Genomic DNA, 19,012 nt, shown 5'->3' on the forward strand with positions numbered 1-19,012 from the left:
CCCTGGGCCCAGGACCCCTCCAAACCCCTTGGAGCTGCGCTCTTGGGCTGTGAATGCACATCTCGTGTGGCCTCCTAGCATCACCGCGCACCAGTGCGCTCCTAACTGACCAGTGTCCCGATGGCCCAGCATGGAGCTTTCCGTTGTGGGCTGTGCGCAGAGTCTGAGCAAGCCTATATCGCTCAGCACTGCTGCGGGGCTCACGGCAGCCCTAGCTCGTCAGTCGTCTGTCCCTGTGACAGCACCCGTCACCAGCGGGTGTGGGAGGGGGACGGAGGCTGGGACACACAGTAGTACACAGCTGGCCCTGCGCCCCCATGGGGATCAGGCACGCTGACTCTTCCCCAGAGGGCCAGTGAGAAAGTCTTGGGGGCAGCACCCAGAGAGCCACCCCTGAGACTCTGATGTCCACACAGCGCAGGATCTGGGGATGGCCGTGCACCTGGCAGCCCCGGGACCAGGACCCCGGGCTCATCATGTCTCCGACACTGGCTGGCGCCCTCCGCGTGGAGGGGAGGGAGGAGTCCGTGCGAGGAGCGACTACGTGAAACACGGAGAAGTGTGCCGGGGCAAGTGCTCGCCAAGACGGCCGCAGCACTACTGTTTGCACACGGGGAGGGCCCCGCGGCCTGCAGGCCCTCCGGGCCCAGGAAGCCAGCGCCTCTGAGCCGAGAGGTCCTGTGCCCCAGCCACTGCTCCAGCCAGGTTCTCCATGCGACAGATGCAGGCAGAAGCCGTGTGTGCTCTGTGACACCCAGCAGCGAGGGCCCTGCTCCCCTCGGCGGGGCACAGGACGCACGGTGTCCCCGACAGGGGAGCGTAGAAGGCCGGCCGCCCCCAGCACGTCTCTCCCGTTTCACAGGCCGGGCAACCAGGGATGAGGGTAGGGAAGTCGGCTGCCCAGAGCACCCCTCTAGTAGGGGGGAGGTGGGGTCGGACTGGGGCCTCCTGGCGCACCTGACCTCTCCCTTCTGCTCCTGCGGGCCATCCGAGCGCCAAGCCCCGGAGCGGGGGCCGCTCACCTCCTTACGCTACGGTGGCAGCTCTCACTGTGTTGTTTCACGCTTGCGAGAGACGAGGAGCCACTATTTACTACCGCACGTGGGCACACAAACCTCATTTAGTTCCCAAAACCACCTTGGACCTGGCTCCTCAATGCGATGGTGCCAAGGAGGCTGGAGGCTGGACAGTCAGGCCCCCCTCCCAGACCCCCTCCCAGACCCCCCCAACCACCCCCCAGCCAGCGCTGGGCCTGCCGCCTTCACCTGCGTGAGGGAGCAACTCTGAGGAGAAGGGAAAAGGGGTGAAGGTTTGCCCCCAGCCCGCAGGGATGAGCTTTGCCCCTTTCGCTTCCCCCTGCCGCTGGGCCTTGGGCCCCGGGCTGGCGACTTGCCCTGGAAGTGGACCACGAGTGAGCAGCTCCTGCAGCCGGGAAAGGCTCGGACCGCGGGCAGCTTAGCGGGCACTGAGCTGAGGACCGAAAGGCTGCGTGAAGCAGCGAATGAGGGACGGACAGAAGCTCACCACGGCAGCACCGAGAATTTAAGGTCTCCCCTCCCTGCGACTGCTTTTCCTCGCTGCCCGAGGGCTCCTCATGCCTCAGGTCCACGCGGGACCGGGGTCAGCGCCTCGGACATGCCGGAGCGGGACGGGCTCGCGGTGGCTCCGGCCCTGCCTTAATGGACCTGGAATTCCTAAGAGCCTGTTTGTGACGCTGTGTCCTTCACCGTGTCGAGCTGAGCTGCTGCTCTAGACGCAAATGTGGGTTCTTTCCAGAATGTAGCTCTTAACAGTGATGATAATGTTAAAAAAAAGTCATGATAAACTTACATTTGGGCTCAAGTCTACAATACTTGCTTCTCGGTGTTTGCGGGGGCGGAGGGGGTTAGATATTTCTTACGGTCTCAGGGTCCGAAGCTGACGTGGGAGCTTCGTGTCCGGCTGAGAACAGCTGCGTCCGGGGACAGCCACGCTGCTCAGCACGACCCCCGGCTCCCACACACGGCTTCCAGCCACAGCGGTCGCCACCTGGGCCGCACAGAGCCTGCACAAGGCCCCCGGGGCCACAGCCGGAACCTTCCCCGCAGCCCTAACCGCAGCCCCCCCGCCCACGCCCCACCACTGGCTCCTGCATCTGCGTCTCCTCAAGGCAGCCCTGGTGGGGGGAGAGGGGGGCTCCAACTCTTCCTACTTCCAGCTCTGCCCTGGGAGTCAGGAGAGGAATCTGGTCTGTAAACAGAGAAGCCGCGGCCCGCTGGGCCCTAAGAACCACATCCTGATCCAGCCAGAGCCGGGAGGTTTCCACCCTCCCTTGGGCACAGGAAGCTAGGGTTTCCGAGGGGAAATTCAATTTGGAATTCTTAGTAGAATTTCATTGTAAGAATGAAATTCTCTCTCTATATCTCTCTCTCAAATAAGTAAAATCTTTTTTTAAAAAAATAAGGAAACGGACAATGAAAAAAAATGTAGTATAATTTACCAAACTCACAATCCTACCTTTTCACTAAGCTCTGCAGCATGTACAGCCTGAGAACCATCTGGAAGCACCAGGGGCTCCGAGAACAGACACCCCCACCCTCACCCAGCTGCCTGCTCCCCACGGTGACACGGGGTCTCCCCAGGGCCCAACCAGAGGGCACACACTGAGGAGGAAGAGGCCCTTCCCCCAGCTTTCTGCAAACTGTCTGTCCTCTCACGGCCCCCAGATTTCTCAAAGCCGTCGATGAGCTGGAATCGCGGTGGACGCCCGGGCTCACTCTGCCGGGCAAGGGGAGCGCTTCCCACCAGATCAGAAGTCTGGCTATGCACGTGCCACGGCTTTCCCACTTTGTCTTTTAAGTTCCTAAGCACGACCTAACTTCAGCTGGAAGCCAGCTGGCCAGGGAGGAGGGACCCTGTCACACCACGTCCCACCCGGTTTGGGAGACCAGAAGTCCCTGCTCCGGTCCTGCCTTTGCCCCACTGCTGAGCCTAGAACAGAGCCACGGGCCATGAGCACAGATGACCGCTGCGGCCCACATGGCCCCAGCCACAGGCGGTGGCCACCCCCCAGGAGCACGCTCCGGCCACCTTCACACGCTGCCGCAGCCACCTCTCACACTGGGATGGGGATTCGAGAACACACAGCCCCACCTCTTGGAACGAGTGCAGAGAGGAAAAGCCTCCTCCTGTGAGTGCCCTCGTGAGCTGGTCCCATGGAGTCTCCAGCACGAGCTCCTGAATTACTCAGACTCAGGAATTCTAGAGTCGGATCCATCGGACAGACCCCATCCGTTGCGGGGACCAAAGAACAGATCCCATGCCCCCATCCACCAGAGTCCTCCCTCTGGCCTCTTCCTAGCTCAGCGTGTCCCCGTAGACTGGCAGACCCCCTCCGCTCCCCAGGGCTGCCAGGTCCCCCAGCAGAGCGCCCCTACCTGCAGCGCACGCCAGGCGAAGGGGACGTCCTGACCGTCGGGGACCCGCGAGGACACTGCGCCCAGGAGCCTCATAGCCGCTATTTACAGAGGCCGCTGAGCCCCACAGGCCAGGCGAGCGTGGCCCGGGCCGCCAGGCTTCCCAGCAAATCAGGCTGGGTCTCAGCCTTATCTGCAAAGAGCTTCCTGTTTGCAATACATCCGCGGTCCTGCGGGAGGGCGGTGGAGGGTGTGGGAACGCGGGAAGCCACTGCGGGGTCGCGGACCCGCCGGAGATGCCCTTCGGGCCCTTCACCCCGAGCCCCCCAGCCTGACTCTGGCGTCCGCTCTGTTCTCTTTCTCTTCTCCTTTTGAAGAAGGAAGCGTGAGTACTGAGCACGCTGGGCGTCAAGGGAAGCAGCGAGAACGGTCAACCCTCAGGTGCCACATCAGACAAATAAATGTGGCGGACCCGCTTCCTTCCACTCTCCCTGCAGGGTTTCACGTCAAGGCACTCCCTGCTTGTCTACTGCCTGACCGGACCTACCCCGCGCAAGACCCAAACTCACGGCACTCCCTGATGCTTCACGAAGGCAGAGCAAGGGTCTATGGTGGGCGGTCCGGCTCCTGCCTCTTACGGAGGAAGGCAGGGGACTTCTTAGAGAAAAAGATACACGCACACAATTACGACCACAAAAGGCTACATTCAAAGATGCATTTTTATTTAGACTGAAAGACGTCACAACAGATTACGAATTTTGTAAAGATTTTCAAATTCGGGGGCTCCTGGGTGACTCAGTCAGTGAATTGGCTGCCTTTGGCTCACGTCATGATCCCGGCGTCCTGGAATCGAGTCCCGCATCGGGCTACCTGCCCGGGGGTGGGGAGGGTGTCTGTTTCTCCCGGTCACTCCCCCCCTGCTTGTGCTCTCCTGATGTCTCTCTCTCTCTGACAAATAAATAAATAAAATCTTTTTTTTTTAAGATTTTATTTATTTATTTGACAGAAAGAGATCACAAGCAGGCAGAGAGGCAGGCAGAGAGAGGGGGCCCCCTGCTGACCAGAGAGCCCGATGCGGGGATGCGGGGCTCGATCCCAGGACCCTGAGATCATGACCTGAGCTGAAGGCAGAGGCTTTAACCCACTGAGCCACCCAGGTGCCCCAATAAAATCTTTTTTTAAAAAAGCTGTCAAATTCCATATACATCATAAAATCCATGAAAAAGACTGGATTCTTTTTTTTAAGATTTTATTTATTTATTTGACAGACAGAGATCGCAAGTAGGCAGAGAGGCAGGCAGAGAGAGAGAGAGGAGGAAGCAGGCAGGCTTCCCACGGAGCAGAGAGCCTAACTTGGGGCTCGATCCCAGGACCCTGAGATCATGATCTGAGCCGACGGCAGAGGCTTTAACCCACTGAGCCACCCAGGCGCCCTGGATTCTTTATTAAAACCGCAAATAGGGGTGCCTGGGTGGCTCAGTGGGTTAAAACCTCTGCCTTTGGCTCAGATCATGATCCCAGGGTCCTGGGATCGAGCCCCACATCGGGCTCTCTGCTCCTCGGGGAACCTGCTTCTCCCTCTCTCTCTGCCTCTCTGCCTACTTGTGATCTCTGTCTGTGTCAAGTAAATAAATAAAATCTTTAAATAAATAAATAAATGAAACCACCAAATAGCATAAATAAATCTGAAAGCTTAGATCCAATGGGCGACTTCCTGGGAAACACACGACCTTCCACAATGGACCCAACATGAAATAGAGGTTTAGCAGCCCCTAACAACTAAGGCGGTTGACTTTGTAACAAAAACTCCCAAGAAAGAAGCTCCAGGCCAGATGACTTCACGGGAGAATTCTACCGAAGTTTTACAGAAAAATTAACTCCAACTTTTCACACCTCTTCCAGGAAAAAGAAGAGGGAGGAGCATTTTCCAATTCATTTTATGAAGTTGGTGTGACCCGGAGACCAAAACCAGAAACAGTTCAAACACACAAAAAAGTCCACACAAACTCCTAGAATCCAGACGGGGCTCTGCGAGGCTCAGAGCTCAACATGAACGTTTGGAAACCAGGCGTACCTCTACGAGCTGGCAACGGGCACATACACTCCAAAACTTAAAATCACTTACAATCACTCAAAGAAATGCAGTGCCTCGGGGCAAATCTAACAAAACACGTCTGGACCTAAGTGCCAACCAGGAAAATCGCAGCAGCCCTAAGACACCGAGTCGCGCTCCCGGACTGGGAGGCTCAGCGCCGGGGGGAGACGCTGATTGTCCCTCGAGTGACCTACAATCTTAACACAATTCCTGTTCAAATCCCAGAGAGACATTCTGCAGACAGAGACAGGATTATTCTCCAGTTTACAGGAAAAGACAAAGGGAGCAGGAGCTCAATCAGCTCTGAGATGACGGATGTAGCCGGAGGAACCGGTCTGCCCAGTGGGACGGACCAGACAACTGCCTGGAGGTTTTTATTATTGAACAGACAATTCCCCACTGTAATCACACTCTAGTGTAGAGCCCAGTGTATTAACTACGTTCGCGATGCCGTGTGGCCCTACCGTCCGTCTCCATGATCGTCGCACCGTGTGAAACTGAACCTCTGTCCCCATACCGCTCTGTCCCCATCGTCCCAATGCATTACAGCCCACCTCAGCCTCCTGGCCGCCTGGCCACGCCTGCTGGACGTCCTATGATTCCGACCATTCTAGGTATCTCGTGTGATCGGAGTCCAACATGATAGGCTTCTTTCCTGGAGCGTCATGTCCTCAAGGTTCATCCGTGTCACAGCCGGTGTCAGAACAACTCAACCCACCTCCGTGCAGAGGAACACAGCCCCAGCTCAGCCTCACCCTGGTCCCACTCCCTCCCCAGGACGTGTGACCGGAGATACTATCAAACTGTGCGGTCAGGGGCACGGAGCACCGGCTTCCGGGAACTGCGATGGACTGGAAGGTCCTCACCGCAAAGAGTAACCAGGACCCAGCGGGCGAGAGCGCTCACACGTGGCCCCCATAGACCCAGCCGGCGACGGTGCTCACACGTGACCCCCATAGCCAGATCACAAGGACGCCTCTGGCTACCCCAGTGCCTCCCACCACAAGGCCTGAGACGCGGTGGAAACTGACGGGGCACCATGTGCTGGGGTGTGCTCCCTCGGCCCATGTGGGACGCCCGCTGGAGGAAGGGCCAGGGCCTGGGTCCCAGCGAGGCCCGCTCAGTCAGCCACGAGCTCAGCCCTCACAAGCAGCCCGCCAAGCCAGCTGCTGGTACTCTGGCTTGAGCTCTAGAGCCGGGGCAGAGGACAGTGCCTGCCCAAGGTGCCACCGCTGGGGCACGTGCCAGGTCGGGGCCCACACTGCCTCCCCAGAACCGGGCTTTCCGCACCGCGGAGAGCCAGCAGCCCACCAGCCTGGCAACACTCTCCTGGGGTCTCACCACCCACCTGGTCACTTCTCTTTTATGTCCCAAACTGCTCAGGGCTTTTTATTTTTAAGTGCCCAAACTGAGAATTAGTCTTGGTTACAGAGTAAGTGACAACATTCACTGACCACCTGCTTCAAGGAGGCTGTCAGAACCGTTTGCCATTAGAAATCCTGTGTGCACCTGCCTTACAAGCACGCCCCAAAAGCCCCGAGAAACCAGCAGGTCCTTCTCCCTTCGGGCTGCTCTGGCTCCCAGCCCTCCCTCTGTCCCTCCTCCCCGCCTTCTCTTGAAAGCCCCGAGGTCGTGCTGTTGGGCACAGGCTTTCCTGCCCCCCGCCTCCCCCAACTCGGGCCCCTCGGGCCGCCTGGCCGCACAGCGGGTCAGAACGAGACTCTGGCTCAGCTCCCGGTGACTGTTTACATTCCCCAGAGATAACGGAGAAATCTGCACAGACAGCCAGACCCGGCCCATCTGTCTCTGGGTTGGAACTCTCCTGAAGGTCACCCAGCCAGGCCTCCACCACTCCGGATACTCCGTTCTTTAGGACATTAACCTGGGCCACCCCCTGCCCCTGCCTGACGGCTCTGCTTCTCCAGAGCTCCTGAATGTGCAGAGCAGCACGAGGCCCACACCCGGCCCTTGTGGACGTGGTCCCCGGACGGTCGGGGGTCCAGGTACCATAGCCGCGCTCATCAGAGCTGGAGTCCACCGCGTGGCCGGGAGATGCGGCCTTGGCGTCACCGTGTAGCTCGCCAGTGAGACAGATGTGAATGCCATTCATCGGACGACATCGTGCCGTCCAAGGTCATTACGGCACCCGAGATCACCGGGTCTCAAATGTGAGCAAGCAAAAACCACCCAGAAGCCCTCGGAGACCACCGGCCGCTGTGCCACCGCCCCAGACTTTCTGAGCCGGCGGTTGGTAGGGGATCCGGGCACCCCCGATTCTAACGAATTCCCATGCGATGGGCGATGCTGGGGCTGCTGGACCAGGGACCACTCTGCCAACCGCTGCCTCCCTCACAGGGTGCTGTGAGGCCTGGGGCTGACAGAGTAGGCGGCCCGCCGCAGGGCCCCACGCGGGGGACACCCACGGATCACGTGGTGCTGTCCTGACCTTCTCGCCCCCGCCTGCTCTCCTCGGTCGCCCCACAAGACCGCACAGGACCCGAAAGCCAACAAATCAGCCCCGGACCAAATGAGGGAAAGACCTGCTGGCCACGGCGCCCGTCTTCTCGGCAGCCACGTGGGAGCCGCAAGGAGCCAGCACGTGACCACATGGTCAGGCCCGGCAACGGCCCGAGGTGAGCAGGCCCACGAGGCTGCTTCCTGCGCCGGGGAAGCAGCGTGAAGGTCAACAGCAGGGCCGGCTGTCCCAGCTGGTCACTGCACACGGGGACCCCTGGGCTGCGGCCTTCCGTGTGGTTGTGGCCCCTCCCAAGCCGCTCCTGCACACCTTGCTCCAGGGAAGCAGAAGTCAAAGGAATGGCCTCTGTGAGCCAGAGGAAAGCAAGCCCTAGGTGCACCGCTCAGCGACCAAGTCAAGGCCGCCTTGTCTCCTGGTTGCCGTCCACGTCTGCATCACCTGCTGGGCAGGGCTGACCTCCGAGGACAGAGGCCCTAACTTACCGGGTCTGCCAGAGGACCTGGCACGGAGCTGGCTTCACAGCCTAAGGGGACCCGAGCCGTACCGTCGTCCTCACCAGGCACTGGCACACCATTCAACCATGGCTGGATCCGAGGGTGACGGGCGGGCTAGCCGTGAAGTCGATGATCCTGATTACAGCGAAGTCATCAACATATACTGACCGCGAACTACGTGCCGGTTGTCTCGGCTCAAAGCCTTTGTCCAAAGTCACGTCTTGTCTGAGATACGCCAATCAGAAACTCACACAGCAATGCCCTCTCTGTGCTCCCCCAAGAGGTGCTTGCCGTAGGCCCCCTGCTCGAATACCACCTCCCAGACCAGTCCCGGCTCGGACACCACCTCCCAGACCGACCCCCAAACCTGGCTCGGACACCACGTCCCAGACCGTGTCCCTTAAGCGGGCAGGGCTTTTAAGAGTTTATCCTTACATAACCCCCTCATGTTACCAAGAGGGCACGGAGGCCCGGGGACGTTAGACTTCAGGAAGGCCACACGGAATGAAATGGAAAAAGCAACCCATTGATAAAAGAGAGAAAAATGTAGACTTTCCTCCACTGTTCCACTCACAGGTCGGAGAGCGACAGACCTGGCTCTGTCATCTGGTTTCCCTGTGTCTCTGGGATGGTCCTCGGGCCCTAACTCTGCTCATCATGAGACTGATTTCCCTGATTCTTGATCCTCCCTTTGGAAGTAATACGACCCATGTGGTTTTCAAGGACAAGAAACCTCATAGATTTTTTTCTTCTTTTTTAAGATTTATTTATTTATGGGGCACCTGGGTGGCTCAGTTGTTTAAGCATCTTCTTCCCGCTTGGGTCATGGTCCCAGGGGCCTGGAATCGAGTCCCACATGGGGCTCCCTGCTCGGTGGGGAGCCTGCTTCTCCCTCTCCTGCTCCCCGTTTGTGCTGTTAAATAAATAAAATCTTTCTTTCTTAAAAAAAAAAAAAAAAAAAAAAAAGAGAGAGAGAGAGAGAAAGAGCATGAGACAGTTCAAGTGGGGGACGGGGCAGGGGAAGAGGTAGTCTGAAGCAGGTCCCCACGGAGTGTGGAGACCAATGCGGGGCTCGATCCCCACGAGATTATGAGCCAAAACCAAGAGCCGGACGTCCAGCTGAGCCCCCAGGAACCCCAGAAAGCTCCTACATTCTTACAACACCAAGCTGACAAGACTCCACGCCAGGCACTGTTAAGCACACGCACCTCCCTGACCAGTGCTGCAGTGATGGCTCCAGGACTCGGGGCCGTGACCCTTCGAACTGAAGAACTAGGGAGACCTCGCTAGTCCCGGCCCGTCCTCCGTTCTAGAATGAGATCTGAAGTCACAGAAACAAGGCAGCTCAGGGAAGGCGGCAGCCCCAACCCCGCGGTGACCATACGCACGTGGGTGCAGACCAAACGGCAGTGGACTACATGACTGGGGTCAGCGCTGGCCATCTGGGCTGCTCCGGGCTTGCAAGCTGCCCGACGGACAGTTCCAAGTAACAGGAGCAGAGCAGCAACTGCGTGGGGCGTGCCCGGCCGTCGGCTCGACTGAAGACGCGCGCTGCCTCGTCCCGTTTCAGTGCGGCGCGGAGACGGCTTCAGCCGCAGCCGGGAAGGTGCTAAATGGAACTGAATCAGCCTCAAAGACATTCCTACCGAGCACGGACTTGACTGGGTCTGTGTAGCCTTCGGAGTGAAAATGAACGGCCGAAGAGGCTTCAGACTGAGCGTCTTGCCTCACCCAGAGCCGCGGGCATCAGCAGCGTCTCAAACAGTAACCGGGATCTCTGCAGCCAGAGCCGTCTCTGGGAACCCGAGGGTCCCTGCTGCCGCGACCTGTGCTTTTACTGTACGGTCACACATGTTCATAAATATCAAGTATTAATAGTAGAGATCTAAAACTAGGCATCTCGGCGCCTCAAAAAAGCTCAGAAATGTTCCACTACTTAGGAGCTTTGCAGCTTCGTGCACCTTTGTCATTCGGGGAGGAAAGACTGGACCGGATCCGCAACTAGGAGGGAAAAGGAAGATCTAACAGTCACTTCCTGTGATGATACATCCCGACCCTTGCACTTTAAGATCGAGCCCTTCAAGAATAGCCTATGCAGCTGGCCCTTGGAGGGTCTACTTCTATGTGGATTGTTTCTGATGAATACAGTGGGACACTGTAAATGGGTTTTCTTTCTTTTTAGAGATGATTTTTAAGTGGTGTTTACGCTCAGCACGAAGCTCGGACTTCCAACCCTGAGATCCAATCACACGCCCCAGACAGAGCCAGCCCCAATGTGCTACCCGTTTTCCTGAGGCTTCCAGTCAACAGCAAGGGGAGAGTGGCGTCCTGGACGGAGGGGATTTTCAGCGACACTGGGGTCAGGAGCCCTGGCCCGTGTTGTTCAAGTCTACTGGGTTACTTCTTTCAACAGCAAGTTTACCGGGGAGAATTGTAGTGACAACGTTTAGCCCCTTAGTGCCCCAACTATTTCGTTGTACACCCCCCAGAGTCCAGTTTTGAGGTCATCTCCAGTATCGTGTGGTCATTAACGTATTATAGAAAGCACACAAGTCCTAAAAAAGCATGCATGTGGTCATAAAAACCAAAGTTTTAGATGGACACAAATAAATATTAATTCTAGGGAAAGCTTTATGATTAAGTTAATTTTTTTTTAAACTTGGTTTAATGTCGTGATTTAGCAACTTGAAAAATTCGTTCTTTGATGGGCAAAAGACGTGAAGACACTTCAAAAACACACAAATGGCCAACACACAGATGAAAAAACGTTCAACATCACTCCGCATCAGGGAAATAAAAATCGGAACTACAGTGATACGACGTCACACCAGTTAGAATGGCAAAAATTAAAAAAGACCGGAAATAAGTGCTGGCAACGATGTGAACAAACAGGAACCCGCTTATGCTGCCGGTGGGAATGCAAGCCGGTGCAGCCACTCTGGGAACAGTACGGAGGTTCCTAAGGAGTTAAAAGCAGGGCTACCCCACAACCCAACAAATGCACTGGGTATTTACCCCACAGGTAACTGTAGTGAAAAGGGGCACATGCTCCCCAATGCTCGCAGCAGCCACGTCCACCAGTCAGACTGGAGGGAACCGAGCTGCCCTTCAACAGACGCATGGTAAGACGTGGCCCATCTGCACAACGGAGCGTCACGGACCCGTCAGAAAGGAGAGCGCCCGCCATCTGCCCGGACGCGGACGGAACTGGAGGGGATGATGCCGTGAAGTCAGTCAGTCAAAGACAATTTCCCTACGCTCTCACTCGGGTGTGAGCAGAAGAACAGCACAGAGGACCACAGGGGGAGGGAGGGCACTGGATGGGGAGAAACCAGAGAGACAAACCGTGAGACTCCGACTCCGCGAGACAGACTGAGGGTTACGGAGGGAGGGGCACGGGGGAGGGAGTAACCGGGAGGTGGATACTGAGAGCACGTGCTGGGACAGCGTCGTACACAGCTAATGAATCACTGAACCTACATCAAGAATGAGTAACGTACTATATGCACGCAAACGAACACAGAAAACTTAAAAATGTGGTTCTTCATTTGACACTGAATTTTAGTAATTGTCACCACTAAAAGATTCCTAAGTAATAAAACGTCTAGAACTTGCTTCAAGAATCTCCAACAAAGGGCGGGCATGGGAGCAGACTCCGCAAGACTGAGGAATCGGCACCGGCTCGAGCTGGGGGAGGGGAACACAGCACATCAGACGTCCGTCAGACTCGCGTACGTGGACAGCCTTCTCAGAGGACCCTTTAGGAAAGACGCAAGCGCAGCACCGGCTATGCCTCCGCTCAGCAGCCGTGCAGCTACACGGAGACCCCCATGTCTCATCCCACCTACACCCGACGGGTCTCGTGCATCCACGAGACCGGCAGTGAGTGTGAACTCAGGGCACCTGAAAGAGGGGAAGAGGGGCCGCCAGGAAGCCTCGGTCCACCACCACCTGGCAGTCTGCAGGTCTGTGTCACAGCCACGTAAGCACTCACCGCCACTGAACCAGACACTTGAGAAAGGATAAAATGGTAAGTTCTGTAGGTCTTTTACCGCAATAAAAAATTCAGTGAGAACACCACTTTACCCCATTTTGCTCTATCACGCCGTTTCCAAGGAACGTTCCTGGCCCGATTTCAGGTGCTTCTGAACCCCGGACTTCTAGGCAGGCTTCCCGGGAGACCCAGCATTCGATTCTCCTAGAGCGCGGCACAGGGCCTAGGAGGCTGGCTACGTTATCGGATCGTTCACGCCTCTGGTACCTGTGTGATCCTTCGGTTGAACTTGTCCAAGTGCCAATACTCAGCCACCTGGGCCAGTGTCCTAGGACTGTACCCAGTACAACATCCCTGGATACAAGTCTATCTCTCCCATGCATCAGACTGCCTGGTACATCCCACAGGCACCCTCTCTGTCCAAAATCTTCCAGCCTACGCAGGGAGCTGCTGGCTATGTAGACGGCTATACGACGACATCGCTCAACTCTTGAAAATCACGCCTCAAACCGAATACTGTCAAAGTTTTATTTAATCATTTTTGCTCACAACTGAAACTCAGGGAACTCAAAGTTAACATCCTTGCCTGTGAGCTTCTTATAGACACCAGAAAAAGTTTCAACCTACAAGGAAAGAAAAAATCCATCACAAAACTTCTAAACATACACATTCCGCTTGAAGCCTGACGGTTTTGTGAGGCTGTACCCTGTGTGGTTTCTCCCCGCAGCAACCAGGGACTGGCGAGACAGGGAATATACAAGCCTGGGGACGGGCTCACGCCCACGCTAAGGGACAGGGTTCTAGTCACATCCCGGAGCCGGAGCGCAGCGCTCCTCTGGGCCACGCAGACAAGAGTCCGTGAGGGGCCCGGGGGTTGTCCACATTAGCAACACCTCACCAGGAATGACATGAGGGGACGGTCCTCTCAGATTCTAACACTACCAAGATCCCACCCCCAAAGGATGTAACAACTTACTAAAAGGAATTCCTTTACTTCTAATTTTCCTATTAATTTAAAAGGCAGAGAATTCCGATATTCAAAACCACCCCCACTATAAAACCCGTCACACAATCTGCAGGGAAGCACGCAGAGGTTCGGATGGGAGAGGGCGGGCTGGGTCACTCTTCCTGGACCTGGCGGCACATGGAGTCGGGTCCTGCTGCCTCCCCCGACCCGCGCACAGCCTCCGGCAACGCCGCCGCCCCTTACCTTGTGCTCCACGTTGTTCTGCTGCGCTTTATCCAAATGGACCTTGATGAGCCGGCTGCCGTCCAGTTTCACACGGATTCTCTTGCCCACAATCTCGCTTGGGAACACCAAGTCCTCCAGGATCGCGTCATGCACAGCTGTCAGAGTGCGGCTGAAAGAACACGGGGGCCAAAGTAAGACGCTGAGGAAGACCTGCCCTCCGGGGAGCCCCTCCAAAGCCCTCACGTCAACAGCAAACCCCAGGTTTCTGAAACCAAATTAACGCCAGTTTTCAAACAGGACGCGTACACTTAACGGATCACACGGAGCCGCTGCCACAGCAGACGGGGTAACAAACCCCTGATTTGTTCCGGAAGCGCAGGATATGTTAACCACAAGACCGTACAGACGCACACACCAAGTCCCAGGTGACCGTCTCCAGGGAACGGAGGCTCACGAGGGCTTCCCCTTTCAGGTGCTCTTTGGGTTTCTCTCCACTCACGATTTCTCAACTAAAATGCTGCAGAAGCTTCTTTACGTCTTGCTCATTTCCAAAACCGCCCCCTCCAAGGCTGCCGAGTTCACGTAAAAAACCTACGATCACCCCACATCACTAGGAAAGACCCTTCGAGAGCTCTCCAAGGCTCCTCCTTGTTCTCCAGGACAAGGGACGCACTGCTCCGTCACCCGCTGTGATGGCGGCCCCACCTGGAACCCCATCTTCACCCCATCACATAAACTGCCGCAGAGACCTCACTCCTCTCCTGGTGGCACTTCGAGTTCAAACCCATCTGGCTGCACGGCAGCAGCAAGATTCGACCGATTCCACGCTCTGGGGGTATCTGCCGTGTCCAGCAAGACGCCAAGAACGAGCGCGTGAAGAGGTGGTTCCTTCCAGTGCTTCCGGACCTACCCTGCCGTGAGAACTCATCCGGAACGTCCCACGCTCAGCAGATGGACGCTGCACCCCACGCGTTTGCACTTCAGATCCGGCAGCCCCCACATTTTCTGGGGGCTCTCAAACACCTGCAAAGGTCTTACTGCTCCACAAGCTCACGGGAAATCCACTTCCCAAAGCCTTCCAGAAAGCAAACGACAGACGGCCCGAATGACCACCGCCACCGGGAATTACTAGAAGGCACACAAACACGAAATCTGTCAACTGCCTCCTTTAAAACAAATCCACAGGCCATCAAAGCCAGCCTGAGCATCTCCTCAGACTCCAACATCCGCTTTAACGAGGGGAGGTCAAGGCCACGCAACTGAGCGTCCCCGGCCGCAGAGCTGAAGGCCGCAGAGGAGAGGTAGCGGAAACCCTGCTGAGGCCAGAAACCAAAACCAGTCCGAGCCAGGACCCGTCCGCGCGGGAGACGTGGAGGACGGAGGGCGGAGAAGAGGGCGGCAGGCGGGAGAAGCGGCGGAACCGCCGTGCCTGCCGCCCAGAGCGGAATTCAACACAAGGCCCCGATGTGCAGAGGCCGCCAGGAACTCAGGCAGGCCGTCCCCAGCACCTGCGGAACACACACGTTGGGGATGGGAGGGATGGGGGCTGTGGACGGGCCACTGCGCTGGAGCCAGAGCAAGGGCTTGTGTTCAGATCCGAAGCAGGGACTCGGCCGCTGACAGACCGGATGTTCTTCACGGTCCCCTCACAAGCGACCCAGAAACACGTCCCTCGGTTCTGAGGGACTCCCGCCGCCCACAAAGCAGGTTCCGGTACTGCACCGGACGACTCAAGGTCCAGAGCCCGGGCTCCCGTCCTTCCAGGCTCCCCAGCACCCTTCCCACGGGGACATCTGCCCGCAGGAGCCCCATCGCGACCTCCCAGGGTTCGCCAGCCAGACTGGGCGTTAGAAATCCCAGCAGCCCCGGCAGGGGCCGAAACAGCACCTCCCCAGGCCCCGCGTCCCTTTCCGGGTCCTTCTGGGAGACGCCACGGCAGGGGCGGACTCGCGGAGACCCTGCCCGCCTGGCGGCAGAGGCGCCGGTCCACGTCCTCCCAGGCTGGCCCGCAGGGCAGGCCCCGCAGGGACCCGGGACCCGTCTGCGAAAGCCCGCAAGGCCCAGCTCAGGAAGCCAACGACACTCGGCCCCAGTTTACGCCGAATAACCTGCCGCCGGTCGAGCTTAAAGGACGCGGTGTCCGCAGTGGCAGGAGCCCTTTCAGCCTGGAAAACCCGCCTCGTGGCTCAGCCTTCACTCGGGGCGGACACCAAGCCGACAGGCCTCCCCGCGCGGCCGCCGGACGCCCGGCGCGCTCAGGGCCTCGCGCGGCAGCCCCGGCCGCAGTCGGGGACAGCCGGTCCCTGTGTCTCCCGCCCGCGAAGTGCGCCCGATTCTCGCCTCTGGGACTAACCCCGACGGAGCCGCGGAGAAGTCGCTACTCAGCGCACAGCCCCGGGAGGCTTTCCCCGAGCGCGGCTGTCTCAGCCCAGAGACCGCCGCCGGCCGCTGCACGAGCGCCCCCGCAAGTCAAGGGTCCCTAAGGGACGGTCGGCTACGACAGGCTCAGCCCGGAGCCCCACGGCCCGCGAGCCCGCGCAGGCTTGAGCCCGGCACCCCGAGCGCTCGACCCGGCGCCCCCAGACCCCCGGCGCCGCGGGCGCTGCCGGACGCGACGAAGCCCTCACCTCCTGGGGCGCTTCTGCTTGTTCTTCGTGCGGCTCTTCCGGGTGGGCTTCGGCAGGATTCTCCGCTGCGGGGGCCGGGGGCCGCGGGCGGGGCTTCAGTGCGCGGAAAGCGCGCCGCTGCCGCGGGCTCCGGTCGGAACACGGGAGCCCCGGTTCCGGGCCGGGCGGCCGGCGCGGGTCCGCCTGCGCGCCCAGGCCCACCGCCCGCGGCCCAGGCCCACCGCCCTCCCCCCCCCCCCGCCGCGCCCCGCCCGCGCCCCGGGGTCCGCCGCCCGCGCCCCGCCCGCGCCCCGGGGTCCGGGGTCCGGGGTCCGGGGTCCGCCGCCCGCGCCGGCGCACCTGAGCGATGAAGACCACGTGCTTCCCGCTGAACTTCTTCTCCAGCTCGCGCACCAGCCGCACCTGGATCTTCTGGAACGACTTCAGCTGCGGGACGGGGACGAAGATGATGATGGCCTTGCGGCCGCCGCCGACCTCGATCTCCTGCGGGAGGACAGCGCGTCACCTCCGCCCCGCGCGGCGCGGCCCCCCCCGCCCCCGCTTCGGGAGCCGGACCGACCCGCGGCGGGACGCCCCCGCCCCACTCGCGGCCCCCCCCGCCCCCCGCCCCGCGCGACCCCGCGGCCGGACCCCGCGCCAGCAGCTCCCGCGGCCGGCGCCGCACCTTGGCGGCCGTGATGTTGAGCTCCCGCAGCTGCGCCTTGAGGTCGGAGTTCATCTCCAGCTCCAGCAGCGCCTGCGGGGGAGCAGCGGGGCCGCCTGAGCGCGCGCTCGGCCGGCGGGGGACACGCGCGCACTCGCCGCCCCGCCGCCCCGCCGCCCCGCCGCCCCTCGCGGGCTCCTCCGGGACCGGCGGGCCCAGCTCCCCGCGTCCCGCGGCTGGCGGCCGGGGAGGGACACGCCGGCCCGGCGCCCTCACCTGGGAGATGCCGGACTCGAACTCGTCCGGCTTCTCGCCGTTGGGCTTCACGATCTTCGCGCTCGAACTGAACATGGCTGCTTCGCCTGCAAGCACAGCGCGTCCCCGCTGAGGAGCCCCGCCGGCCCCCGCCGGCCCCCGCCGGCCCTCAGCCCGACCCTCAGCCCGGCCCTCAGCCCGGCCCTCAGCCCGGCCCTCAGCCCGGCCCCGCGCCACCCCGCACAAGCCATCGGCGGACACAGCCCGGGTAATCGGCCGTATCCCCGCCGGGGGAGCAGGACCCAGCCATGGGCGCCGAACTCCGAAACGTGTTCGCCTCAGACTGGGACGAAAAGTCCAACAGCGAGGAGGCCGCCACCCTACCTTGGGGAGAACGCCGGCCTAGGAAGAGGCCTGAGTCTCGCGAGAGCTCCTCAAATCCCGACGGCGAAACGGAAGAGGCGGGAACAGTGCGAGTAGAGAAACCGGAAGGACGAGTGAAAGGCGGTCGAAGCCTAGACAGTCCCAGGAAGAGGCTCCGGGGGACCGGTGCGTTGGTAACGCTCCTCCGCCCGCCGCGTTTCCTGTCGGCTGTGCTTGGCTGGCGTGGCCCGGCAGCGGCGCAAGTTCCGGGCAGGCGTCGGGCGGCCGAGCGGGGCCGGCGTCTGAGCGGGGCCGGGGACCCGCGAAAAACCACTCCGTCCCGAAGACGACGTTTAGAAAACACTCAGTTAACGCGAGGACTCATTTCCCCGCCGAAGCCATGGAAGTAACCAGAGACTCGGAGTCCATTTGTGCCCGTGGAGAGCCCATTGGCTTGACGTCTGTCTGTCGGGGCGCCTCGGCGGCGAAGTGCTTTACGACGGGACGTGCTTTTCAGGCCGTAAAGCGCCGGCCGTCGTTCGGCGCCGGCTCGGGCGGGGGGAGGGCGGTCCCGGACGAGCGCAGGGGCCAGTGCCACAGCGGGTCTGTGCGGGTGGGCGGACGCGAGGCCGGCACGCGGGGAGCGTGCGGAGGCCGCGGACACGCGGCTGCCGTCGGAGCTGACCGGGAGCGCGCCCCGCGCTGTGCCGCTCCCGCGTGGACGTGGACTGTGCCCCGAGAGGACCTGAACCGGGCTTCACGCGCGGTGTGTGACGTTCGTGCTCTGCGGGCTCTGCGGGGGGCGCGGGGAGGTCAGGTCGGCCTGCGCGGGGCCGTGGCGAAGCGCGGGGCCCGCGGCCGAGGCCGGGACACGGTGCTCGAGACCGCTGTGGGGCGACAAGGGGACTTGTTAGAGCGCAGGGACAGGACCGCGGGCCGGAGAGCTGCCCCGGGGTCGGGAGCGGCCGGTTCCGGACGCCCGGGTTGCGGGGAGGAGCCGCAGGCCCTCGGACGTTAGCGAGCAGGTTTCCGGACCTGCGGGGCGGCTGCTGCTGGAAAGGGTCGTTCATTAGGGTCTGATAAAACCCGCGTCCCGAGGCCCGTCCGACGAGCCCCAGGGAGCCGTGTGCGTGGGGGCGATTGTCAGCGTGTGGATTGGGGGATTCCGCAGGAATCCTGGTGTTTACACCTGACCCGGGATTGCGGGGGCCAGGCCGGCTTTGTCCTCGGCAAAGTGCCCGGCAGCCAGGCTCCGCGAGGACAGCCCCGCTCCGTGTTTCGAGGACTTGGCGGTGGCCGTCAGCAGTAGGAAGTTTAGTTCTTATTTCGCCTTCGTTCCCCACATCAAAGGGGACGAGGCGAATTCGTGCTTTAAGAAGTCGGGGAAGGTTTGGGAAGAGGGAATTACCCCGAGGTGTGGAAGAGGAGGAGGAACTATTTACCGGGGAGAAGAGCCTTCCAGACGGGGACTCCTTGTG

The 19,012-nt window shown here is 60.0% G+C and overlaps 2 protein-coding genes across 4 annotated transcripts in view; both read right to left on the reverse strand.

The window, feature by feature from the left end:
- Positions 1 to 3,782, reverse strand: part of LOC116596248 (collectin-11) — a 69,598-nt gene extending 65,816 nt beyond the window's left edge. Inside the window, exon 1 of one of the 3 annotated variants that reach the window (XM_032353421.1) lies at positions 3,417 to 3,770. The gene's annotated coding sequence lies outside the window, so the exon portion shown is untranslated. Of the gene's footprint in view, positions 1 to 3,416 lie in introns of all 3 variants that reach the window. The other 2 variants (XM_032353424.1, XM_032353423.1) reach the window with 2 other exon arrangements.
- Positions 3,783 to 12,968: 9,186 nt separating this feature from the next.
- Positions 12,969 to 17,329, reverse strand: RPS7 (ribosomal protein S7). The gene is made up of 6 exons (XM_032353426.1): positions 17,193 to 17,329; positions 16,938 to 17,009; positions 16,613 to 16,756; positions 16,274 to 16,338; positions 13,665 to 13,815; positions 12,969 to 13,077 (listed from the first exon to the last, which is right to left on the reverse strand). Exons 1-6 carry the CDS (start codon positions 17,265 to 17,267, stop codon positions 13,000 to 13,002), a joined length of 585 nt encoding a protein of 194 aa, XP_032209317.1. The 5' UTR covers positions 17,268 to 17,329; the 3' UTR covers positions 12,969 to 12,999.
- Between the last annotated feature and the right edge of the window lie 1,683 nt (positions 17,330 to 19,012).

The sequence above is a fragment of the Mustela erminea genome, chromosome 7, assembly GCF_009829155.1.
Source record: "Mustela erminea isolate mMusErm1 chromosome 7, mMusErm1.Pri, whole genome shotgun sequence".
NCBI classification, from domain to species: domain Eukaryota; kingdom Metazoa; phylum Chordata; class Mammalia; order Carnivora; family Mustelidae; genus Mustela; species Mustela erminea.

Excerpts from the sequence above, each read along its gene's own strand:
- RPS7 (XM_032353426.1), bottom strand. The coding sequence starts at position 17,267 with ATGTTCAGTTCGAGCGCGAAGATCGTGAAGCCCAACGGCGAGAAGCCG. Across the intron at positions 17,010-17,192 it reads TCGAGTCCGGCATCTCCCAG|GCGCTGCTGGAGCTGGAGAT; the intron begins GTGAGGGCGCCG and ends GCTCCCCCGCAG. Across the intron at positions 13,078-13,664 it reads AGAACAACGTGGAGCACAAG|GTTGAAACTTTTTCTGGTGT; the intron begins GTAAGGGGCGGC and ends CTTTCCTTGTAG.